The sequence below is a fragment of the Ursus arctos genome, unplaced genomic scaffold, assembly GCF_023065955.2.
Source record: "Ursus arctos isolate Adak ecotype North America unplaced genomic scaffold, UrsArc2.0 scaffold_2, whole genome shotgun sequence".
In the NCBI taxonomy this organism is placed as follows: Eukaryota; Metazoa; Chordata; class Mammalia; order Carnivora; family Ursidae; genus Ursus; species Ursus arctos.
Genome location: NW_026622874.1, coordinates 62312475 through 62339094, shown reverse-complemented (window position 1 = coordinate 62339094; position 26620 = coordinate 62312475). Strand labels below are relative to the sequence as shown.

The 26620-nt window shown below is 46.3% G+C and overlaps 1 protein-coding gene across 1 annotated transcript in view; it reads right to left on the bottom strand.

Moving 5' to 3' along the window:
• Positions 1–4797: 4797 nt before the first annotated feature.
• Positions 4798–26620, bottom strand: part of SPTA1 (spectrin alpha, erythrocytic 1) — a 65428-nt gene continuing 43605 nt past the window's right edge. Inside the window, exons 36-52 of the mRNA XM_026487293.4 lie at positions 26146–26354; positions 24504–24624; positions 23861–23982; positions 22971–23103; positions 19275–19373; positions 18419–18581; positions 17767–17843; positions 14202–14411; positions 11935–12231; positions 10945–11057; positions 9799–9816; positions 9262–9313; positions 8003–8190; positions 7038–7091; positions 6517–6663; positions 5709–5853; positions 4798–5182 (exon numbers count right to left, since the gene is read on the bottom strand). Of these exons, the coding sequence (XP_026343078.2) occupies positions 5057–5182; positions 5709–5853; positions 6517–6663; positions 7038–7091; positions 8003–8190; positions 9262–9313; positions 9799–9816; positions 10945–11057; positions 11935–12231; positions 14202–14411; positions 17767–17843; positions 18419–18581; positions 19275–19373; positions 22971–23103; positions 23861–23982; positions 24504–24624; positions 26146–26354 (2274 nt within the window). The 3' untranslated portion in view covers positions 4798–5056. The remainder of the gene's footprint in view (positions 5183–5708; positions 5854–6516; positions 6664–7037; positions 7092–8002; positions 8191–9261; positions 9314–9798; positions 9817–10944; positions 11058–11934; positions 12232–14201; positions 14412–17766; positions 17844–18418; positions 18582–19274; positions 19374–22970; positions 23104–23860; positions 23983–24503; positions 24625–26145; positions 26355–26620) is intronic.

Genomic DNA, 26620 nt, shown 5'->3' with positions numbered 1-26620 from the left:
AGGCTCCGCCAGTGGGACAGTCTCTTCTGTGTAGGCTGGACCGAGATGAGGAACCCAGGCCAGTGGGCCAGATACTCGGGGCTCAGATCAAAGCTGTCCCACCCCCAGTGCCCTGGGAGAGCCCCGTCCTGCTGCCTGCACTTCCCCGCGGCTGCTGCGGAATATGGAACAGGATCTCCCGCTCTGTTCGCTGTGCTTAACTCGCCCCGAGCTCAGAATCCGAATTTCCACTTTCAGCCTCAGAGACGCCGCTGCTACGGAAGCCAGATTCATTAAGAATTTTCCAGCTCTGGGGCGCCTGGGTGGCACAGTGGTTAAGCGTCTGCCTTCGGCTCAGGGCGTGATCCCGGTGCTCCGGGATCGAGCCCCACATCAGGCTCTTCTGCTATGAGCCTGCTTCTTCCTCTCCCACTCCCCCTGCTTGTGTTCCCTCTCTTGCTGGCTGTCTCTATCTCTGTCGAATAAATAAATAAAATCTTTAAAAAAAAAAAAAAAAGAATTTTCCAGCTCTGCTGAGCAAGATGAGAGCAGTTCGGCTTGCTCAGGTTCAGAGCAGGCCTGGCTGGAGTCCTATCAGGGATCCCGTAGAGATTTTAAAATTACTGCATAATTAGACTATCCTACCTTGAATGCTCTCCCAAGATCTGAAACTCAGTGGGAATCCCTTTGATGGATTAGTTTGAATGCTCTGTTAGATGAAAAGGAACGTTGTTTTCTCTCCCCCATGGGGTGTCTTTCATCTTGTTTTTTTTTTTTAATATATCATTGTCCTCTCTATTTTTGACTCATTGTCACTTTGTGCTTTTCCTTGTCATTGGCTCTCCCAGTTGGTGGATTGTATCTCAGAGAAGACATAGGTGTCCTATTTTCTTTGATAGTTGTCATTGCTCTGGGATGGCCTCCTACTCTTGGGCGTTGAGGACCTCCTTGCTTGTCTCTCTCCCCAGCATGGACACTACCTGCGGACTCTGCAGGGGACACGCTCTCCCGTGTAGTGCACTTCCCACCTGCAGCAGGTCGTGCACGGCCCAGACACTCTTAGGGACAAGTAAACGTGTGATGAATCCTCAAGGCTGTCCGGTAGGAGTTTGAACACGGGCCCTGTAACTTACGGTGTGATGCTGGGTCTCAGCCCCCATGTCCTCATCTGTAAAATGGTGGTAACTTTGCAGTTTTGCATTGCTTACTAAGCAGAACCATGTGTGCAAAGAATTTAGCACAACACCTGGATCCTGATGATCTTCCCATACACGTCGGCTGATTTTACTGGTAACGTGCTAAGCAAAGTGATATTGGCTCTTAGTTTAGGGAGAGGTTAATCTTAGTGGAGAATCAGAGACTTCGCGTCTAAGGTAGGACTGGAATTGGTTCCTAACGGGTGGGTAAGTTTTGAATGCAGCTGAGTGGGAAAAAACATATTCTGAAACAGGGACTAGAATAACTGAAGGAAATCTAGGGCTGTTTCAGAGTGTGGTGAGTTGTCCAGACGGACTGAAAATGTGTCCCAAGCGATGCTCGGTTAGTTTGGATGAAGACTTCTTTGCAGACGGCAGTTTCAATACCTTGCTTCAGACTTGATCCCTTCAGCAGTGAGAGAGTAAACCTCTGAGCGGAGAGCAGAGTAGCATCTGGGAACTGACTTCAGAAGATTACTCCACAGCAGAGAGGATGACAGAGATCAGCAGAGAGAAACCAGAGGCAAGAGGATCAGTGAGGCATCCAGCGCCACCGTCCTAAACAAAGACATGGAGACCAGAACATGGATAGTGGGGCTGGTAGCCTAAGAAATTACAGACAGAAGAGGTTCTGAAAATGCAGGATTCACATAATTCAGCAATGAGTGAGCAGTGGGGCACGATTTGAGACAGAGAACTTACATTGGGGGGCATATTTTTTTCAAATAGGAATCCATATTTTTTCATGCTCTCAGGGAAGAAACATAGCCTCTACTTAGAACTTCGTGGAAACTAAATTTGGGAGGAAGGAAGCCAGAGCCCAGAGAAGAGAACAGGTTGGGGAGAGGTAGGAGAGTTAGTCAGATGGCAGAAAGGGTCCGGGTCTCGGAGAAGGGCCAAGAACTCTCGGATCCTTGTCACCGTACAGACTGGGAGTAATCTCCCCTTTGCACTGAGGCTATCTGAGCAACTTCATTTCCAAAATCCATTCATTCCATCTAGCATAACATTCCCTGAACGCACACGGAGCAGTGGTGGGTAGATATCTTCCAGGAATTGCTAAGTAATACTCAGAGGTGCTTCTAACTCCCAAATGTAGTAGTCTTAAGTCTGAAAGGGCATAAAAACCACATGGGGGTGATTTTTAGAGCAGGCATTCCTGGGAACCATCCCTACAGATGCAGCCACAATTGATCTGGTGTGGGGACGGGAAGAAATGGTTTACAAATCTCACTAGGTGATTCAAATTCTCTCCCTTGGTTAAAAAAGTGACCATGTGCTTACAAAGAACCACCTGTCCTTCCAGGCGCACACACACACACACACACACACACACACACACACCAGAGGCTCCTCCGATGTGAACAGGACCACATGTGCCCAACTCACGGCCTTGGGACAGCCCATTAAGATGGGAAGCTCTGGACTCCAACTTCCTGAGGTTCAAATCTTGCCACATTTCAGACGTGTGACCAAGAGTGAGCTTCTTTGCCTTTCTGTGCCTCCATTTCTCAGCGGCAGAATGGAATGAGGGTGGCACCTGTTTTATAGGGCTTTTTAGATTAATATAGAGTCTTCAGAGCAGAGCATGCCCCACGCAGAGCACTCAAGATAGCCATCTAGTATTGTTCGGGGTTTCCAGACAGCGACATTTACGGCTGCCCTATCTGGGGCCCCACTGGTGTTGGTGGAAGCCGGGACCAGCAGTGTCCAGCATCTTCCATTTCTTGATTTAACTGGACAGACAGGAGTAAAGGGCTGGTGCCTGGCACAGCATCTGACTGGAGAAAGCAGGAAAGTGGGTCTGAGTCTTGGGCCTTGAGAGGATTCCACACTGGGAAACCAGCGCAGATCAGGAAACAGCAATCTGACGGCTTCCAGGCAAATGTCTGGCATCAGAGAGGTCCATTTAAAGTCAAGGGGAGTGTTGTTTTGGGAGTGGAAGAGTTCTGGAGACACAATCGAGCAGTCGGGATCATGAAAATCTCAGGGAAGTAACCATAGGGCTGGGGCTCAGAAACAGGCTCCAATCTATAGGTTGTAAAGAAAAAGACTTAGTAAGAATAAGTCAGGGGTGACAGTTTAAAGTAAGTGAACTTAAGGTCAAGAAAAGTTAAATAGCAGTTAGGAGGAACTTAACCGCAAATCACGAGGGACATTTGATAGGAGTTCTAATAGTTAAAAGTTGAATATTTACAGACCCCCAAAAATGATATATGCTGCTTCTGCATTTCCATTTTTGCTTGCGTGCCTCGGTGGTCAGGAGCTGACTTCGGAGGGACCTGTATTTGACTCCAACAGTGTTATTTTCTTACGTTGATTCTTCAGATAAATATTATCTTCTCTGGCCTCTATATTATTCAATCTCTTTCATAAGATGCTAATGGTCCTTTGCCTTAAAGAGGATTTCTTGACCCATCACATGCCCAATAATCTGAGTCAGGCCTTGCAGATACTTGGCAGGGGTCAGGAGGAGAGCGTAGCCATATTCACCTCTGCTTTTGGTTGTTACAAGCACACAGTTGTCAGAGCCGCCATACTTCTTTGCAAATGTGATATCAATTATACTGATTTTTGATGGTCTATTGGGCTGCTTTGTTGTTTTGTTTTCAACTGCAACCATTCTTGGTAACTCATAACAGAGTTGTTGTTGTTGTTTTTTTTAATACTTTCGATTGTCATGTCCGATCGGATCCAACTATGGAAGCAAAAACCAGTAAAAAGCACTTATACATTCTTAGCAGTGACGACAGCTTTTTAGTTTTAACCAAAATTCATTTAAATGGCTCCTGGGACAGAATTTGTCCCTGACTGAGGAACAACTAGCTCTTGTGGAAGGACGAGATCGAGACAAGGTGGTAATCAGGTGGTAACCTCCATGGGCTGGCGGTGGAGACGGTGCAGGATACCAGCAGCCCCTCACAAGACGGAGATGGACCGAAGGATTCTCACCGGCAAACGACACCGTTGACTTTTCCAAGTGCAGACAGAACGTCGGCATTAGCCCGAACACTCTTTGGAGACAGCACCCCCTCTTCTTGTTTTTTCTTCATTCCTCACTTTGTACATAATTCTAACTCTTAGTCTAATAGGAGGCAGAAGTAAATCAAAACATTCTCTTCATCACATTAAAATGTCAGCGTGAGTGTGGGGTCCTGGAGGACAAAGGAAGCCCAGCCCTGCCATGAGAGTAATGGCACCCTCTCTAATGGAGAATAATGGAGAAGGGGCAGGTTGAGAAGAACACAGGTGCTGGTCTTCTTCTCTGGACTAAAATACAGGTGTTCTCCAGGATGTCAAGTACCTTCATTTTCAAATGTAAGAATTTATATGCATTCCAAAACTCAAGAGAAACCATGTGTAACTCATCTTGGACTTTATCCATCCTGCCACGAGCCTTGTTCGCGGTGTAATTAGCTGCCCGTGTTTAGAGAACAGTACGATTCTCAGAACTACAGAGCATCAGTAACCTTTAACATCACATTACCCTATTAAAAAGAAATACTTAAAAAATGAACTTTTTTTTAAAGAATGAAATATTTTATTCTAAAATCCACACAAAACAAAGTTATATAGATGTGTAGAACCCAACAAATAAAAAATAGAGAGCTTGGCCCCTGAGTAGTGACAGGTTGCATACAAAATAAGCTTGTGATGGTTCCTCTCCCCCAGCTCTGTGAATGCCTTATATACCCCAAGCCTGAGACTTTTCCAGGGGCTCTAATAAGTGTAATAAACACACACACACACACACACACATGCACACACACACACACACACACACACGACTATCTCCCCCTCCCCCATACTTGCCTGTCTCCTTCCTCCCCCAGTACTTCCCACCACACCAAGATTTTCTATGACCCAGGAAAAGCTGCTTGTCAGTTGCCAAAGAAGGAATTGGTGAAACCCACATAGTCATAGCCAGCGAGGTGGCTTCGGCCCCGTGGGTCCACGTACTGCTGCATATGTGAGGCACAGAACTGCACTTGTTCTGGGGTTAGGGCCTGAAACAAAACAGAGAGAGACACAGTCATAGGGATTAGAAGTAGCTGGCTCCTTGCGGCCGGCAATATGCCCCGAACCCAGGACCCAGGGGGCAGAGAGACGGAGAAGCAGCAGCCAGCCCTGCTCCCATCACAGAAATCCGTGATTTCTAATGAGCAAGTCCAGCTCGTCTTTTCAACTAGCCCTCACCTGAGGAGTCTCATCTCACTTGGACTACACACTTTATCCCATTCCCTAAATTTGGGTTATTCAAGAAATGGGAAAAGAAATGGCCTTAAAATTGAGTTTCAGATTCAGAATCAACCCTTAGAGTCTTTAAAGAATGACTACAATTTTCAAGCTGGGACAACATAAGATGAAGCGGTGAGCAAAGCACGTGGTAACTTGTGGAGGACAATGTCTGAGCCCACAAAAAAGAGGTGTGTGGGGGAGGGTCGTTGCCAAAGGCCGGCGGCCGGGCCCGAGACGGGCACGCCGTGGACTGCCACGAGAGGACAGTGACAGTGGACGCAACTGGAATCTGACCTGCTTCAAGTCCTCTTTGGTAATGTAGGCCTTGCCCTCTGCCAGGGCTTGGAAAGCATTCTCGATTTCATCGCTGGACTTGATGTTCTCTGACTCCTTGTCGATCAGGAATGAGGTATAGTCCTCCAGGGAGATATAGCCCTTCCTGTGGGAGAAATGGGCTCCCCTCTCTGAGACTGTGGGCGGCGACCTCTACGTTGACCCCACTCCTCACGCCCTTGTGGTGAAGTAAACGCTGCTTCCCAAGCCCCGGCCTCCGTGCCCACGTGAGCCTCCGGCTGGACTGTCCACACAGTCTGGGAGTCTCCATGAGCACCCGGCCCCAGGCACTTCAAGCTTTTCAAGGTGAGTTGAAGGCCTCTGTTTCTGGTCTTCTGTCATCCTTGGTATTAGAAAGAATTCATCCCTAACCGTGACAGGATCCCCCCATGATGGTACTCCACCCCCCAAGCACACAACCCCCCTCTCATCAGTCGGCCCCCAGATCATCCAGGTCTCCTTAGGACCTTATACACATGGAAGGATTCTTTTGTCAAGGTCCATTCTCAGGACCAGCTGAGTTTCATAGATCAGACAGAAACCAGGAATTGAGCAAATTACAGAGCCTGTGCCTGAGTTGGCCTTAGTACCATGAACTTCTGAACTAATCCTGCAAGGGCATCGATACCTGCCCCAGTCATGTACGGCCGTCTGTATCCTCCTAGTCTCATGATGACTTGGTTTCATTTTCCTGGATCATTTTACCCTCTGAGCCCGTTCCTCCAAACCCCATTCCCTGCGATGGTCTGGTCCTTGGTCTTCCTCCTACCTCCCCGGATCGACGACATCCAGGAACTTCTCGAACTTGGGCTCAGGTTCGTCCTCCTCCACCATGGGCAAGTAATAATTGAGGCCTCTCAGGCAGGACCGGAAATCTTTGTGGCTCAAGCGCCCTGTCAGATTCTCATCAAAATGTCTGAAGAACAAAAACATTTTATCAAGTTCCATAGAGAACCAGATTAGAACAGAGAAGAAGGATTCTTGTTGGGCCAGCTGAGGCTTTAACATGTCACAGGTCATCAGAGAACAGAGTGGGGAGTTTGCCTCTGTTTCCGAACTGTTTTGAACCCAGTGAATGGAGCAAAGACAGTAAGAGCACGAGAGAAATGTATTTTCTACAGGAATCTCACAGACATATTCAAAGCCATGACTTGAAGCTAATGAACACATCTAGGTTTTCATTTAAGATCCTACCAGACCAACACTGAGGGGAAAAAATTAGTTATTTGGAGATTCATTCTGAATGGGCTGGAAAACAAAGAACCGATCAACTTATGAAGTTATACTCACTTGTAAGTTGTGCTAAACTCTTTCAGTGTCTCCTCACTCACACCTATGGTGTCTCTGAAAGGAAAAACATGAATTAGCCCATGAGATAAAACAGAAAAATAGCAGGAGACATGCCATGCGGAATAGAGGGGGATGTTAGTAGATATGGTGCTCCTCGGCTCATCTCATTCAGGGGTTGGCAAACGATAGCCCACGGGCCGAATCTAGTCTGCCACTTGCTTTTGCGCGGTTTAATGAGCTATGGATGGTTTTTACCTCTGTACGTGGCTGGAAATAATCAAAAGAGGAAGTGTTTCATTAAACATAAAACTTGCATGAAATTCAAATTCCAGTGTCCATAAAGAGAATTTTTTTGAAACATGGACACGCTCATGAATTCGTGGGCTGTCAATAGTCCGTTCTCTCTATGATGACGAGTGAGTAGTTACAACAGAGACGGCAGGACTCACGACGGCTGACACATTTATGATCGGTCCCTTTATAGGAAAAGTTGCCAATGCCTGATCTAGACGATAACGCTGCCATTATTGCCAAGACCCTAACACTGCTTCGATATAATTAATTTATTTGGGAAAAAAAAGTGGATTCTGCTTTTCCGGCTCTACACCTTGACTATTTCGTGCGTTCTAGACATTTGAGAGGGACTTTTACAAAAGGGATGGCTTCCTGAAGAGGTCGCGTAAGATGGTGAAGGGACGCTGAGAACTGGGTGACGAGTAGGTTCAGGGGGATGGGAGCATGGTCTCCTGCTTCATTACAGACCCCCAAATAAAAAGAAATGGTCATTCTGTGGGACAGAAAAGAGAGAGGAAGAGAATTTTGGTTCTGGAGATGTGCGTACTGTCTCTGAAGCCGCGCTTTTATCCAGTGGCCCAAACTCTAGCCCCTGGGGCTAAGTTCTGACCCCGGGCACCACCCCCACGCTCGCAGCCCCGGTCACGGTCACGGCCACGCGTCTGCAGTACTTGGCTTGGATCTGCTGCTCCAGGTTGTGCTGCATCCGCATCCCCAGCTCGTGGAGTTGGTCCCACTGCTGGGCCAGCCCGATGGAGCTGTACTTGATGTCCAGGACCAGAGCCTCCTCCAGGCTGTCTCCCAGATCCTCAATCTTGGTCAGCTGGCGCTTCATGGCCTGGATCTCCTTCTGCTTCCGCTAGAAGAGACAAGAAGGGGAGAAGCAGTCAGGCAGGGTACCAGCTCCAAACCAAAGGATGGGAGAGAAGCTAAGAAGCTGGTGAGTGTGGGTCTCCTCTAACTGCTCCGTATTCCTTACTCTCAGGGCTCTTCCTGTCCTCTGTGAAAAATGAACCACTCAGGAAATCCGCTACTGTACTCCTCATTTATGTGATGGTGGGAAGGTTGGGTGATGGGACCTCGGTCATTCTGCTCATGTGTAATACAGAGATCTAAGGTTAGTAGTTACACAGTGCGGAAGACAGGAGGAGTATGCCCAGGGTGACCGCGTGGCTGGCTCCCAGCGATCTGCATCGCGAGTTATCCGTGCTGGGGGTCGTGGCTGAGCTCCAGCCGGCTATCCTGCAGCCACGCGGGCAGACTTCCACGAGACGCACCTGTCGTCCAGGCACATTCAATGCCAACGCTGCATCCAGGTCATGCTTTCTCCTGAGTAGGGGAGGAGTGAGTGGGTTCTGAGGATGGGGGTGGGTGGAGATACTAAATGTGTTACACGGTACGAATGCTTGTGACCTTCCAGAGATCGGTCCTATCTGACAATATCTTACTCTTTATTATTGAAGTTCTTTCATAAGGGAGTAATGAGATTTAATTAATTAAATGTTCTCCTTGAGGTGGGGCCATAATGAAAATGAGGTTAAGAAACACTGTTCCACCCCTTTGCTTCATTCCACTGTTGAGAGACCATCTGGATTTAATTATATTATCAAATGATTGTCAAATAATGATGGCTTCGGCACCTGTTTTCTTTCTTTATTATCACAACGACTCTGTGATACGGGTATTGTGAACTCCATCGTATAGACACAGAAATTGAGGGTCCTGAAGTAAACTGATGGCCACGCCCACGGAGCCGAGGCCAACGGCTAGAACGCAAGTTGCTGGCAGGGTTAGGACTAGACCCTGACGCTCTTGACCTTCAGGCTGGGAAATTTACCTAGAAGTACCACTAGGGTTGCCTTTAAGGCATTTTCCGTGCGCTCCTCATAACTCCGGCATTATCCTCAGCTCGTAAGCAAATGCTACTTACTTTATTTGCTTCCAACTGGGACTCCAGAGTTCCTGTTTCCTTGAGCAAAGACCTAGTTACGAACCAGAGGGAGATGTTAGTCATAAGATCAGAGGTCAATATCTCACCCAGACAGACCGATTCCAGCACCCTACATTGCTCCACTTCTGCACCTATCATATGGCTTCTCTAAAATGAATTTTTACACCAGATTCTCATGAAATCAAACCCTTCTGTCAACTGGCAAGTCGCTAGACAGATGAGAAGAGAAGGAAGGTCTGCCCTTGTTCTTCCGCGTCTTCAAGAAGGCTTCTGTACCTTCCTCCTGGTGCTTACTCTCAACTATACCCTTAACCTAACGGGATTAAGACTCCCCCTAGTGGGGTGTAGACAGAAAGATATGGCCCGTGCTCCTCTTTCCACCCCACACTTTGATTTGGGCACCATCTCAATCTGATGGTGACGGTGGGGACGATGAAGATGCCTCGGCGCTAAGTCCTCCTCACGACTCTTCCAGAATAACATAACAACACAAACATAATAACACGAAATACTGACCCATCCAGAAAGTAAGCCCTGGGCATGCAGGTCCAGAACAGGAATCAGACGAGCGAAAAGAGAAATCACACGTTAGCACAAATTACTTCAATGATCTTCTTTCCCTAGATTTATGAAATATTCTCAATCTAATGGGACCCCGTTTCGTCCTGCTCCCAGAGTCTGTCCCTGTCGGAGCAGCTCAGAGCCTCTGCGCAGCTGCTGTCTTAGGATGAAGAGCTCGGGGGTCAGGTGCGTGCTCGGGGTTGGGCACATGCTGCCAGGGGACGAGGGACCAGACCAGAGGCACAGGAGGCTGACCTGCGCTTCCTCTGCCTTCTGCCCCATGACTTCGGCTGTGACACAGGATTTCCTTTGCTCATTGTCTGTTTCCCTTGTTGGGTTTGTAGGAACAGTATATATCACAGATCGTCTAAACCACCCTTTAACTCTCAAAAGTCCGCATTTCTGACCCACCTACTAGATACAGTCTACCGACTTCGACATGCATCCTTATGTATTACAACCCTCCAAGTCTCTTCTTTTCCAGGTCATTTGCCCTGGAAGATGTGACAAATGCTATCACCGTGTGTAAGGCATTCTGCCTTTAATAAAAGCAATTAATTAGCATCGAGCATCTCACTGATTCTCATCACCACAGCTTCATGGTCAGGCCACACAGGAGCTTCCCAGCAGGTGCTCACAGGAGGCTCTGTCTCTGCTCATGCCACTAAATACTATGTGACCTTGAGCAAGTCCGCTTGTTTACTGACCTTCTTTCCACGCTTGGAGGCAGAGGTAATCGCATCTGTCCTGTACACTTTCCAAGGTCGCAGTGAGAGTTAAGGGAGGGAATGGGTATAGAAGCACTTTGTAAAGTGCAAACATAAGGGACTGTATTATTTTAGGCCTTAATTACAGGCAGCAGTAAAAAAAATGAGAGTATCTAGGAGAGAACGCGGATAGGTACGGTGGCGTGACATTCTCGTTTCTTGATTTTGCAAGGACTGATGTAGGAAACCATCAATTCCAGATGAAGAGTACAGACGGGATATGGTGATGTGAGAACAACACAAACGCTCTAGGACCCCCTCCTGCTCCCCTCCGGTATGCGTTTCATCCCTGTGCTGACCCAGGGAGCCTGGGTTTGGAGGCAGCACTGCGCACCTGGTCTCCAAGATCCACTGAAGGAAGGCACTGGCGTTCTGCTCAAACTCCTGGCGCATCTCGAAGTTACTGACCTGTCTTGCCTCTTCCCTTTGCAGCTCCTGCTCCCGTTCCTAAAACCCCGAATCACAGACAGTGGCGTGAACATTGAAGACCTTGCTTTGCAGTAAAAGTGGGTTCCAGGGCTTAGCTGTGCAGCCCCCGCCCCCTCAGTCTAACCCATCTTCCAGAAGCCTGTGCTACCTGCTCGGATTCCCTCCCACCCACCTCTCCTGCCTCCAAAAGGAAGGAAGCTCCTGTCGTGCCCTGAAAGCACTTGCAGGTGTCCCTAAGACCAAGCCCAGTGAAAAACAAGCCAGTAGTAAAGGCAAATCGTCCTCCGCTCATTTTTTTCTAGGCGAAATCTTCATTTAAATGAACACAAAAGCCGCCTTAAAAAGAAAAGTAATAACGAGCTGCTGCTCCCCCTGCTGTGCTCGCTCACTCTCTCTCTCTGACAAATAAATAAATAAAATCTTACAAAAAATAAAATAAAATTGGTGACATTTTGGTGACATTTTTCTTTGTGTAACTTTTTAATATCTTCCATAGTTTCTATGATGTATTAATATCATTAGAGACAGACAAAAATTTTATGCAAACACAGAAAAAGGGCACTTTGGAGGTGGGTATCAAATAAGGATGGGGGAAGTCTATAGACTGTGAACTTATATATGAACCTCGTGAACTTCCAACCACCTCCTGGGGCCTGTGATTGCGTCCCTGAATCACCGCTCAACACCCAGAGGCAGGAGAGTGTCTGAACTCTGGGGCGTAGGGTTATACCCACGGCGAACATATTTCTAACATTTCCTTAGACAGTTCCTGCTCATGCCTGCTGTGCCAGCCCAGTCATTCACTGTGTCCTTTCTTTCTCAAAAGTCCCCAATTGTAAAATAAGTTAGGTGGTCGTGCTCACCACCGTGAAAGAGCCTCTGGGCATGCCATTACCTTGATGATGTCAGACAGGTGGTGCCAGAACTTCTCGAGCACCTCCATCGTTAACCAGGTGTAAGGGCTGGAGGGCACATTTAAGGCCTTAATCTGCTGGTCTAGCTCCCGCAAATCGTTGAAGTCAGATTGGGCCCCGACCAAGGAGGCCACGAAGGCCTCGTGGTCCTTCTGCAGCTGCCGGATCTCGTTCAGAGAGACACAGTGCACAGGCTCGGACAGGTTCTCCTCGGCATTCTCACACCAGTGGTTGAAAGCAGACGCCTTGTGTGCAAATTCCATGAACAGCTCCTCAGCCTGCGGAGAAAAGAGTCACCTCCATGTTTCCTGATAAAGCCCCTCAGCAAAAGAGAAGACTGAGGATTTAAAAAAAAAAAAAAAAAAAAAAGACCATATTCAAATATTTTCAGTGTCAGGACTCTAAGAGGGCAGAACAGAAACCACGGAGGGCATGAAATCAGTGGGCGGGCAGGTGCATTTGAGGCACCGGCCCGGGTCCTGGCCTCTTGGTTTGAAACTAGTCAAGTCTTCCATCATCTACAAATAAGGAGGCTGAAGGACTCCTGGGGTTGTTTTAGTGCTAAGTCCAAATGAAGCAAGGGCCATTTTCAGTGATAAGATTTCACGATTTCTTACTCTGAAGTTTGTGCCCCAAGTCTTCCTGGCACACGGTGAAGGTGCAAAAGTAGACGTTAGCTGCATGAATGGGCGACTCACTGAATCCGCAGATCACTGATGGGCAGGCCAGTCTCCCCCGTTCTCTGTTTGCTGCTTCTTCCTCTCCTCTGCTCTTCTGCCGATCACGTCTCTCTGGTGTCTCTCTGTACCAAGTCCTTCTCCTGCCTTCCTTCTAAAATCTATTCAGGACTCAACCCAGCTCCTATGCTCTAGTCTGTACCCTTATCCCTACCTTACTGTCTGGAGTTATCCAGATGCTCTGAATAACTGAATTGTCTGAATTTCTGAACAAGAAAAATAGTGTGGATTGTTCCAAACAGTCGGTGAGCAAAAATATTGTAGGTGTAAACTGTATCATGGATTTACGGTCAGCAGTTTGTATTTCCCCAGAGATTTATCTGCGGCAAATATGAAAATGAGTTTTCATTCCCAAAGATGGAGATTAAAGAGGAGAAAACTGGCCCAAATGGAAGAGGGATTACAAAGGTATCACACCATTACATCTTACCCTGTGCTCACTTCAGCAATCTCTCTGCTAAAACAGACCAATACAGAGAAAGGTGATATGGCCCTACACAGGAAAGACACAGAAACCTGCAAAGTACTTCCAATTACTTTTGTAATATTAGGGCTCATCTGAGTATTCTACAAAGATTTTATAATCAGGAAATCAAATAACAAACGTCTTTGCAGTTTGAAAGTTAAGCAAAATAGAATCAGAATGTAAAGTATCTTTCTACGTAGAATGCATATATGTGCGTAAAGTTGCCCATAAATTGATCTAATTTTTCACGTAAGGCTTATTTCTGTAAGTGCCGAGCCCTTCGGTAATTAGCTAAGCGTCCCTACTGGCTGATTTTTATCTGGGTGCTTGTTTTCTAATTCCCCTAATCACCCGTCTTCCCTCGCTGCCGGGCGCAGTGCTTCCTATGGTCTAGAAGGCTCGGTCATTTCACTGAGCGTCCTGACTTCCTCTCATTGTTGATATCTTTTCTGATCAACATCCAGTGTCTTAGCAGCCTCCACTAGAGAGACGTTTTCATCACTCAAGCCTGCATCGAGCTTGCACTGCCCCTTCAGAGCCCTTACGTCTCTCCATCGTCGTAACGCAGAGCAGCAGGAGACAGTGGTAACATGATGGTATTTCATAAATGGAGGAACCAAGGCTCAGAGATGAGAAGTGACATATACAAGGTCTCCCAGCTGGGAAAGGTCAACACGAGATGAGAACTCAAGGTTTACTTGTCGAGTGCTCCTTTTATTCGGTTAGAGAGCAGTGGAAGGAAAGCCTTGCCTCCTGCCTGCCAGCTTAGTTTCCATGCGCCAGGACCATCCACCTTTCTGTCCTTCTGTTACATGTGCCTGGCGTCCATCTCAGGTCAGCTACGTAAGTAACAAATCAGTCTAGGAAACCCTGATTACTTCTTGCTCAATAAGAATGCCCTCAGGATCCATTTCATGCACTCATGCAAATGTCTGTGTTTTATCCAAACCGGAGTTCTAGTGGAATCCATTTCTGGAGTCCATGACTAACAGATAGATAATTGAGGCCTGATCATGGCTTTTTATTTTTATTTTTATGTTTTTACCTGCTGTAGGGGCAGCTGCTTCTCTAGCAACTTCTGTCTGTGGGCTGCAGAGGCTTCCAGCAGCTGTTCCCAGCGCCTCAGCAGAGCGTCGTGGCGCTCCTCGATGTCTTTGGTCCGGCTGTGCTGAGCAGACACCAGTTGGTCCTTCAGGTCCGTTATCTCGGACAGTCTGTCTTGCTGGAAGCTCTGCAGACTGGCATCCAGAGTGTCCTGGGAAAGACCCAAAGAGCAGCTGTGAACAGAGAAACAAGGTGGGTTCCCAGGGACCGTTCACACCTGGGTTCCACCAGATTGTTATCATGGACAAGAAAACGTTCAGGAAAGAATTAGCATGAGGACCAAGCAAAAGGAAACATAACTTAGCTTTAAGGGAACATTTGTGGTTGGAATTATGGCCAAGTTCTGGTGGCTGCATGTTTTATAATCAGAGCTTAGGTTAGGTATAAAATTAATATTAAGGGAATATTAGAGCATGATATGATCTTCATTTTTTAATATTTTTTTATTTTTTATTTTTATTTTTTTTAAAGATTTAATTTTATTTATTTGACAGAGATAGAGACAGCCAGCGAGAGAGGGAACACAAGCAGGGGGAGTGGGAGAGGAAGAAGCAGGCTCACAGCGGAAGAGCCTGATGTGGGGCTCGATCCCACAACGCCGGGATCACGCCCTGAGCTGAAGGCAGACGCTTAACCGCTGTGCCACCCAGGCGCCCCTTCATTTTTTTTTAAAGATTTTATTTATTTTTTTGACAGAGATAGAGACAGCCAGCGAGAGAGGGAACACAAGCAGGGGGAGTGGGAGAGGAAGAAGCAGGCTCATAATAGAGGAGCCTGATGTGGGGCTCGATCCCATAACGCTGGGATCACGCCCTGAGCTGAAGGCAGACGCTTAACCGCTGTGCCACCCAGGCGCCCCAGATCTTCATTTTTTGAGTCAAAACTAAATGCTTCCTACAGCACACCTCCTTTCTAAGACTCTTTTACGACCCCTGTTAGATTTTGTGTTCTGATTAGAGCAGTGCAATCCCAGAGATCTTAGAAGTACACACACTAACAACAGACTCCTTACAGGGGCCAGTTACACAGTGATCTGTGGGGGGGGATGGATATCAAATCACAAAATCCTGGACACTCCACCTCCAACTTTAACAGGGTGTCTTGTATTTGACCGATTCTTCCTTTGAGAACAACTTTAATCGCTGGATAAAAGTACAACACATCAGCTGTTTGAAAGAGATCGGAACGCAACTCAGGTCACTACGCCTCAAGGAATCAAAACTCGAGAGACGTGAAATAGTAGAAAAATCAGAGTAACATTCTCTGTCACCTTTCCCTGCGACGTGTGGGCTGCACAGGCTAAGAGACTGAGGGGAAAGCCGCTGCTCAGAGCTCTTGGTAATCTCATGAAACTAAAGAGACAGTTTCTGGGGAACCAGGCAGCCAGGATTCGAGCAGCTGTGGAAAAAGAACTGCAGAAAAGTTGGTTCAGTATTCTGCCTGTTTTCCCCTCGAGGCATCTACGGGTTCCTACACTCTGTAGGACAGGAGTCCCAGAAGCAAGCAGAAAAACAGTAGCAAAGAGTCAGAGATGCTAAGTAGACGCTTCAATAGTCTCACAGCGCTGAGTTGAGGACATGAAGAGGAGAAGCCCCAATGAAAGGGGTTTAGTTCAACCCTTAAAAGACCCTAGCAGTAAGAGCCAACTGAAAAAGGCAAGTTCTCAAAAAAAAAAAAAAAAAAAAAAAAAAAAAAAGATTATGTCTTGAATCATTTCAGTCCCTGGCCAAAAAATAAGGGTTGGATGGGGGGAATGTTAAATTATAACTTTAAATCAAAATTCATGAGTTACAGTACTTTAAATGTAAATGGACTCACTATTCCAATAAAGTGATCAAATTAGATAAATAAACAACGCTCAACTCGGTGAAATTTTAGGAGACACATCTAAAATTTAAAGACACTCCACATTTCCATGCTCACTGCAACATCATTCACATTCGCCAAGATATGGAAACAACCTGAGTGTCCATCAACCAATGAACAGAAGAAGAAGATGTGATGCGTGTGTGTGCATGTGTGTGTGCGTGCGTGTGTAAAGTGGAACATTATTCAGCCATGAGATGGAAGGAAATCCTGCCATTTGTGATAATTTGCATGAAACTTGAGAGCACATGTTAAATGAAATAAGTCAGACAGAGAAAGGCAAGTGCTGTTTGATACCACCCACAAGTGGAATCTAGAAGGGTCAAACTTAGAGAAACAGAATAGACTGGTGGTTGCCAAGGGTTCGAGGGTGGGGGAAATGAGGAGATATTGGTCAAGGAATACAGACTTCCAACTAAAAGAATGACTGGTTCTGGGGATCTAGTGTACAGCATGATGATTACAGCTAAGATTTCTGTATTTTATATTTGAAACTTGTTAAGAGAGTAGATCTGATATGTTCTCACCACAAAAGGAAGTGGTAATTACGTGATGGGATAGAGGTATCAGCTAGTGCTACAATGGTAATCATTTTGCGGTGTATAAATGGATCAAACCAACAGCAAAAATATAAAATATAAAGACATAAATGTAAAGAAAGAGAAGAAATCAACCAAAGGATGGACACAGATATACACTTCAAACACAAAATAAAACGAAACAAACAAACAAAACAACCCTGGTACTCTAATATGTGAAAAAGAAGACTTTAAATCAAGAAATATTGTTAAAAAGAACATTTCATAATTAAAAGTATCAATTCATCAAGATGCTTTGTAATTCTAAATGTCAACACAACTTTGAACCTGGCTTCAAAATACATAAAAATAAATAACATGATTAACAACCAAAATCTGACAGCTAATATAAACCACTGTAAAATATACATTCTTTTCAACTGTTCATAGACTATACACCAAAACAGACCATTTGCTGGATGTAAATCAAGCTTCTAGAATACTATAGAATGTGTTTTTAAAATAAAGTGGAATTAAACTAGCTACAAATGTCAAAAAAAAATGAGAAAATGCCCAACTGTTTGGAAATTCAACAAAATACACCATGGAATAGCCAATGGGTTAAATAAGAAATTAGAAACAACAGAAACATTTTATCTGAGTGATAATAACAGAAGTAACACATGAAACTGTGAGGTGCAGCTAAAGCTCTTCTTAGAGGGAAATTTATATCCTTACATCAAAATGCTAAAAAAGGAGAATGGCTAAATATTTGATGACCTAAATATTTACTTCAAGAAATGTTTTTAAAAAAATAAATTAATAACGATATGAAAAGATATTAATGGACTATAATAGAAAGTTATAACAAAGAAAGATCAAAAACCAGAGTTGGTTCTCTAATAAAAATGACGCATATTTAGAGCCACAAGACTGGTGGAAGGGAGAGGGAGAAAAAACTAGCAAGTTACCAATATTAGGAAGGGAAAAAGTAACAATATCTCGGACCCTACAGACAATAAAACCACAGAGCTGGGGAATGGGATAACTCTAGTGTTCAGCTTCCGTGTATGTGGGCCGTGGACGTGACTGGCACCTGCCCGGGAGCAGCCCTGTTCTCACCTGCTTTGCCAGGAGAGTGAGGGAGGCAGCGAGGTCTGTACCGTTGCCGTTGGTCTTCAGGCTTGCTTCTTTCTCAGCTAGAGAGCAAAGATGGTTGATTAGTGGGGAAAGGTAGTTGCTCTCGAGTCAGCCTTGGTAAAGAGAAAAGAAATATTTACTCTATGTCACGAGAGCCTCCTGACTCTGGGAATGGATCATTTATTGGGATATGGGGGCAGTGGGGGCCGCTGGATGGTTTCTCTGGATTTATGCAGCATAGAACTGACTAGAACAGAGCTAGGGCCAAGGGAACTTCTGAGTGTTTTGGAAAACAAAGGCAAATTGTAGATTAGATGTAAAGTAGAAGTAATCAAACACACTGCTTCTTTTTTACAATGGTTTGCCATGGCTCTGCCCTTTTGAATATCACAGATGAAATCACCAATTCCCCCAAAAATGTGTTTTCTGGAATTCTGGTCCTCAGTCACCCATCAGCATGTTTTCTGGGGCATGTGTGTGCGCACACATGCACACACATGAGTGTAATTGTGTCCAGAAAGGGTAGGAGTGGGTGAGGAGGGAATAGCTCTCTTCCCATGGGAAGTGAGAAAATCCCAGAACCATTCTATGGATGGAATTTACCAGCATTTCCCCTGGCCCTCACATGTCATACCTATCCAGGCCTCCACCACGTCAGCCTTCCAGTTAAACTGCTGAAAGGCATAATCATCTTCCAGTTGCGACTTCCAAGCGTTTATTGCCCTGGACAGAGAAGGCACCTTTTCCTTCAGAGACTCTATCTTGGCAGAAATCTTCTCCTTTTGCTGACTTTTCTCCTGTGACACCAAGGTGGAGAGGAGAAGGAGAAACAGATACAGGGTGGACGCCCACAGCTCGAAGCTGGAATTCTTTAGCATGATAAAAAGATGTCATCCTTCTCATTCCAAACACGTAACTACTCTCCTCTGGGTCTAGTGCGTTTGTCTTATTTTTCCTCATGCCTGGGATGTTATTTCCACTCTAACATTTGGGAGATCTTCTTGTGTGTGTCCACTAAGTGTGGCCTTCTTGGCTGGAGTCCCCTCTGTTCAAGGTTCTTTATATAGCACTTAATCAGGGAGGATTTATAAAAACAAGCATTTAAATAAAAGAATGATTTTCAAGTCACAAAGAGAATTCAGTCCGGTCCTCCTCCTTGGAGGCGTACAAAGAAACTTCTTAACCGTTTTACCATACTCTATAAGCAAAGCATGCCATAAGGTCTTTAACAATGCCATGTTCTGCACACAACGAGCAGGCAGTCCACAAAGGATTTAAGGAAATCTGCCGGGTAGACCTATAAGAGCTTGAAAAAAGAACTTACGAAAAGCAGCAACTGAACAGAAAATTCTTTGCTCGGACCAAAAACAAGGTAGCTAGGCAGAGAGTATTAAAATTCGATGTGTGAATTTTAGCACTGCTCATGATTCTATATTGGAACCGACCCCTTTTGGAACATGAGCTGGGCCTGGAATCCCCGAGTGGCTCACCTGATCCAAGATGTCTTCTCCTCGAGCACATGTATCTTGCACTCGCATCTCATGGACAGCAAAGTCGTTTTCCAATGTTTCATGCTTCTTTAGCAAGCTCTACATACAGGAGGCAGTGAGAATCAACAGATCCAAGCCCGGACACTCCATCCCACCCCCGTTCTGACTCGCCTTGCTGCTACCCAGAGGGGTGACTCAGCTACACTGGCAGAGAAGGGGGCGTCCACCTCTTCCTGCCCAGCGCCGCTAAACACCTCTCCTGAAGCCCTTCACTTGCCAAAAGGGGCAATCTTACCAGAAAAGAAAGAGACAAAGGAATACAGTGATACTCTTTCTAACTTACTATGAGAACTTTAGCTTTTCTGGACTGTGGAATGACAGCATGGTCAAGGTAAAATAGAATTCCTCCATTTTGAAATTTGTATAATCCCATGAAACGTTGTGCTAACGTATAGATAACAAGTATCCTCCTATACTTAGAACTGACCTAGGGGCGTCTGGGTGGCTCAGTCGGTTGAGCGTCTGCCTTTGGCTCAGGTCGTGATTCCAGGGTCCTGGGATCGAGCCCCGCATCATTGAGCAGCTTCTCTCTCTGCCCCTCCCCCTGTTCATGCTCTCTCTCTCTCAAATAAAAAAAATATTTTTTTAAAACAAAAAAGAACTGACCTAAAGGCAGCTAAAGGGAACACTGAGCTGTTAGGAATTTCAGTCTTAAACTTCTCTGTGTCAACCTACTGCTGGATGGAGGGAGAATAGAGTGAGGAAGAAGCCTGGGAGGAGTGTGTCTCTTCCTCTGTATTCTCCTGAGTGTTATCGAGAGCAGCCGGCTCTGCCCGCCACCACCCCCTATCCTCAAGGGCCCGGGCTGCCTGTGCAGCCTTCACCTCCTCTTGTCACAAAGGCAGCCCTTCCACTTTTCCTCTGACATTGCACACTAGCCCAGGCCAAGGAAGAAACAGATTTTGTGTGACGATCATACTTTTAACCAGCACATTTTGAAAATATGAATTTCTGATACATGGTGTTCTTAGGCATTAAAATAAGATGATTATTTCTTTAAACACAGGATGGGCTGCATGATCTTGAATGACTATTCTATTTCATCTTGATGCAGAAACCTTACATGGAGATTGGACACACGATCCACTATATAAAATAGACTGATTTAGCTGTTTTCACCTACACAGAACACATGAAATAAAGCCTCTTCAACACTCTCGCCTTCTGTTTCCAATCTCTTTTCTGCGCTTCCCCTTGGACACCTCAGAAGCTCATCAAACATAAGTTTCCTTTAAATAAAATCTAGGTGTCCCTCTTTCAAATATATTCAAATAAATTCCTAACAATTTAAGTTGTCTTAAAAGTTGATAAGGCCAAAAGCTTAAAACGTATTTTAAATATATCTATTATGCATCTCATAATTGCAAGAAGCTGATCAGAATCCTCTTCTCTTCTCCTTACGTATTAAACAGAGGGGGAGGATGAGATCACGGGAAGAAAACTGAAATTCAACAACAGGTAAACAACTCTCCTTTCTTATATTAGCCAATCTATATGGGCTCAGGAAACCAAAAACTCAGGTCATTTTTTTTCTTCATGAAAGATGACATTCAAGGGCTAGGGAGATAGACATCTTAAGGTAAAAGCAAGGAGTATTAACCATAAATCTCATAAAATCTTTTCCTGGAATTCATATGTTGGTGCAAAAACTTCTCATTAAAATGAGCTTTTGAATGTGATGGTCTAAAAATTCCCATTTAAAGATCAGGATTAGCAGAATGGGCTTAAAAATCCGACCCAACTGGGCGCTGTCTACAAAACCCACACATCTGCCCTAGCGGTGTGGGCAGGTGTAAAAGCGGCGTGCTGACTGTAGGGGGCGCCACGGGACGTTCTCATGCAAAAAATGAACCGCACCCTAGCTCTCATCTCGGACAACAGTGAGCTCTAAATGGATCATGGACTTAAAATTAAAATGTAAAGCTCTAAACTTTTGGAAGAAGACAGAGGAGAAGATCTTCAAGACCCAGGCAGGGCTAGGCAAAATTTTTTAGATTTGACACAAAGCACAGAAGGTCAACAGTTAAAGCAAACAGTCAAACATTCCAATCAGAAAACGGGCAAATGAGGTGAAGAGACATTTCACTGAAGAAAATACACAGACGGCAGATAAGCACATAAAAATCAGCCATAAGGGAAACACACATTAAAACCACAATGAGATACCCTGCACTCCTATCAGACTGCCTAAAATAAAGATGGTGACGGCACCAAGTCCTGGCAACGATGGGGAGAAAGTCGGGATCACTCACACCCGGCTGGTGAGTGTGTAACATGGTGCAGGCGCTCTGGAAACAGTCTGGCACGTTTACATTTTTATGTATTTAACTGCTTTCACAAAACCAAATATGCAGTTATCCTATGGCCCAGCCATTGGACTCCTGGACATTTATTCCCGAGAAATGAAGACCCATGTTTACGTGGAAGCCTCTGCATGAGTACTGAAGGCAGCTTGACTTATCACAGTCAAATGTGGAAACAACCCAGATACCCTTCGACAGGTGAGTGATGAAGCTGGTACGTCCATTCCATGGAATACCAGCCAGCAGTACCGACGAGGGAAGCACTGTTGCCCACAGCCTGAATGAATCACCAGCCAACTCTGCAGAGCGAGAAGCCGACCCCCAACAGGGACATACTGTATGAGCTCATTTATACCACATTCTCGAAATGTCACAAATTATAGAGGCGTAGAACAGATCGGTGATTGCCTGGGACTAAGGAGGGGTGGGGGCCGGAGGGAAGAGGGTGTTCTGCCCACGGGGTGACGGGGAGGTACTGCGTCCTGACCGCGTCGGGGTCAGTGTCCCAGCAGGTCCCACTGCTGGAGGAACCTGGGTAGATGGTACATGGGACCTCCCTACATTCTTAAAACGGCAGGTGAATCCGCAATTCTCAAAAACAACGGTCTCATTTAAAAAAGGGAAGCCGTTAGCAGTGTTTGAGATGAAACCTTAAACCACTTAATGTGTCCCATGTGTGCACATGTCCCAAAGGCTTTTCAAAGGAAAGGGGCTGGTAGCGTGACTTGTACGCTATGCAGGTTTTACGCTTTCTCTTGCCACTGTGAGCCGTTCCTTTATGTCATCACAGAAGAGGGTATTAATCTCCACTGAGAATTCTTAGTAAATCCCTAAATTTTAAGGCTAGTAGGCACAGATCTCATGGTCCCAAGAACTTTATTTTCTTATGATCACTCTCTCAGGAGCTCTAAAAATCCATATTAACTCGAGATCACATGGACCACTTGTTTATTTCTTTATTGGGAAACTCTATACTGTATTTACAAGTATGTCTCTAAATTGTGGACCTGTTCCACCCGCCAGGTAGCCCTGCTAAAATTATATTTTCTAGAAACTGCAACGAATGCCCAGGCATAAGAATCTTCCCAATTCAGTGTAACATCAGTATTTGAGGGAATCTTAAGGAAGCCTACCGCTAGGAGGAAAGGCGTGTAACCCTGACGACTTGAAGTCATAGACCACAAATCAGGGAACAGAGCTTTGAGTCCCAGCTCCACACCTGATTGATTTCACGGTCCGGAGCAAGTTACTTATATCACAGATGAAAATGCTGACTGCTTAAGAAAAGATTCAAACCAAAGGGAAGGTATCAGTCATTCTGCCTGTGGCTCACCTGAGTCGTGGCCAGGGTGTCTCCAGAGCCCCCTCGGGCAACCATAGCTTCCCTTTCACTGATCCAAGCTTCCTCCTCCTCAGCATTCTGCATGAATTCCAAGTACTCCAGGGATTCCTCCAGCTGACGCCCTCTGCAACAGGGCGGTGAGCGCCAGTGAGGATGAGAAGACAGCAGGACCCAGGGGAGCACTGCGCGTAGCACGGCCACACGAGGCAGCCGCCGTGGGACTGGGCCACAGAGCAAGCCGACCTGAGCTTCCTGCGAACAGGGGAGGCCCTGACCCCAGAAGTTCTGTTTTGTGGCATCATCTGCTCTCTGGGAGTCTTTGCTGGGGGAAGGGAGCCTTGTCCAAACACGAGGGCCCAGATACCAGAGCTGGAGAAAGCATCAGAGAAGTACTATCTCCTTCTACTCTGAGCACCGCGGTTCCTCCTGCACAGGGAAGGCAACAGGTATGGAATCATAGGCAGAAATTATTCTATTTGGCCGTCTGGCTGCAGGGTTCTCATTGGCTATATGGCTATCAGGAGAAAATAGATCCCCTCGTTCTTTCATTCCTAGGGGCTGCACACCGTGCTAAGCCTGGGGGGGGGGTCGCACAAAGTAGAACAGACCCGATGGGCGTGACCTGGCGTGAAGGATTGGCACAGGAGGCCACCATGATAAAGGACAGTGGCAAGCAAGCATGGGAGCAGACGAGCGTTCAGACCACAGAGGTGGCAGCCTCCTCGCCTCTCCCTGGGGTCAGTGGGGGCAAGTTGCACGGCAACTGGCATCTGAGAAGGACTTCGATGATAAATAGAGATGGGGAGTTGGGGAGAGCAGCCCACACTACACCCAATACCAACAACCCAGGAAGACAGCTGGGCCTCCTATCCCCGACTCACCGAGCGGCGGCCAACTCTTTGAGCTTCTCCCAGTGTTGAAAAAAATGAGTCAGCCGCTCCTGGATCTCCTCTTGCCCCACAGCAGCCTTGTCTCCCAGCCTGTCTGCTGCATCCAGCACACTCTGCAGAACACACCCCCCCATGTCACGTTACCGCATAGACTCTCCCTGCAAGGTATCCAGCCCTTCCTGCCCACCACACCACTTATAAACTCCATGGTACTTGGGTGGTCTTGAAAATCTTGGGAGAATGAAGACACCTGCAGTCAGGTCCACATGCTAAATGTCCCCTCGTGCAACTGCGGTGCTTATACTAGGCTACACTCCATGATCTGCTTTCTGGATTGTTCGTGGTCGCAGGGTGATGCAGAGCTGTCTTCTTCCTCTGTGGCTCGGCTCAAGTACAGATTTTCCAGGTGACCCAGCCTGCGCCCTAACCACCACCAACAGTGCCACGGTGTTGAAAGCACCCCTTCCAGGAAAAAGCACAGGTCCCTGTGCAGAAGCCTTCTATCCATAGGAGACAACGTGCAGAGAAGGGAAGAATGCCTGCGAGCTCTGTGCCTAGCCCGCGGTGGCTCTGCATGCCACCTCCCCATTGTGCAGCATCCCCCTACTTATCCACAGACCCCGACTCTTCCTACCTGGATGGTGGGTTCGTGGGCCACCAGCTCCCCCTCAAGGCGCCTGTGCTTCTTCAGCAAGTTCTGAACCCCCTGAAGGTCCCTCCCGTAGTCCTGGGAGCTCACGCGTAACAACTTCTCCCTGGGACCAAGGAAGGAAATGGAAAGCGTCGTTTAGACATGCGAGGTCATCCTAGAGCAAGGGTTTTCTAAGAGTGGGTGTGTGGCTGGGGGTTGGGGAGGTGGTAAATTCTGGAACACTCGGGTGTCAGTAACCACAAACACAATTAGTGCCAGAGGCTTTCTGCAAAACTTCTGACAATACAAATGAAAATAGCATGCTGGTCCCACTGTACCCACGGCTGCGACAGCCTTTCCATTTGCTCCCTTGCCTGTCTACCTGTGCACTTTTCTTCTTTGCTCAAGGACATACACTAATGTTTCTCTTCCCAAAAAAATGTGAAAAGTATATACACACACATGTAAACGACCCTATGTACATATATGGCCTTCGTGGCCTTCATTCTTTTTGTCTATTAATATCAGTAATGAATTCAGGTAGCGTGGGAAAAGAAGCTGATACTACAGGAGTCATGGCAGTTGAATCGGTTCCAAGTGTAAAATGTCCGACCGCCACCACAAAGCACAATAAAAGACGACGCGGACAAGCTTATATGATCTCATTGTTTCTGAAGGTTCCTCAGATGTCCTCCTTGCTGCCCTGCGCTCAAGGCTTCCCTTAATTCAGTACCAGCAGAATCAGCGGGCTTGTAGAAGAGGCATACGAGGAGGCGGGTTACATAGGAAGCAGGGTAATAATTTGATTTACTAAGATTTTCCCAATTGTACTTTTTATAACAAAAGCAGAACTAGTGATGAGACTGTGGCAGGTACTGGGTGATGTTGGCCTGTGTCCGGTTCAGGGTGCCTTAGACCTACAGGCTAGAGCTAGAGAGTGTGTGCTGAGAGAAATAAGTCAGATAGAGAAAGGCAAACACCCTATGATTTCATCAGATGCGGAATTTAAATCAGATCAACATAGCAGATGGGGAAAAAAAAGAAAAAGAGGGAGGCAAACCGTAAGAGACTCTTAAAGATAGAGAACACACTGAGGGTTGATGGAGGGAGGTGGGTGGGGGGTGGGCTAGGTGGGGGATGGGCATTAAGGAGGGCACCTGTTGTGATGAGCACTGGGTATTATATGTAAGTGATGAATCACTGGGTTCTACTCCTGAGGCCAACGTTGCACTGTATGGGGTTTTTTTTTGTATGTTAACTAAGTAAAATTTCAATGATTTTTTTTTTAATGACAAGGATCTCATCAGTTGAGTAAGCTGTAAAGGCCCAGCTGTCTCATTCAGACATCACACAGTCTACGAACTGTCTAGAACGAGCAAGCGTACATGGTTTCTTAATTTTGTTCCCAGAATGTGTGTGAAGTGCTCCCTACTTCTCCAAGCCTGTCTCCTTCTGCCTGCATACAGAGAGGTAATTTGAGAAAAATAAAACCAATGTTAACTTTAGGCTAAGGCGAGTGTGGTTAAGAAGTGAGACCAACTGTAAGAAACAATTACGTATTTCATTTCAGCACCAAATGGGAACATGTTTGGTGGATCATCTGTTCTCTTTGGTTGTTGGTGCCGTGTGAGTTGGCCATACGTACTCTATCCACGATTCCTCATCATCTAGGTCCTGGAAGAACTGGAACAAGGCATAGGCCTCTTTGAGCTTCTCATGGTGGGCCGCTGCCAAGTTCTGCACGTTCAGGAAGCGCTCGTTGACATTATCCCTTTCCTCCACGATCTGGTCAACGTTGAAGGTCCCACTGGAGAGCAGTTCAGCAGCCAACTCATTCAGGTCCTTGAGTGCGTCCTAGAAAGCCCAGGTGTGCCCAGTGAACGGAACAGTACAGGCGGTAAGTAGACCCTGGACTTTAACCACCACTGGTACAGGTTCAAAGACTGGGTCAAATAGACCGTTTTTGAAGATAATTGATTTGATGATATGTTTTTTAACTCAGCTCGGATGGGGCAAGATCAGAGGGCACTGTGAGTAACGGGACTGTAATACTCAAACTGTCCATCCACCTTCTGGTAGTCTCCCTTGTTTCTTCCTCCTCTTCCCAACTGGAAACTGAG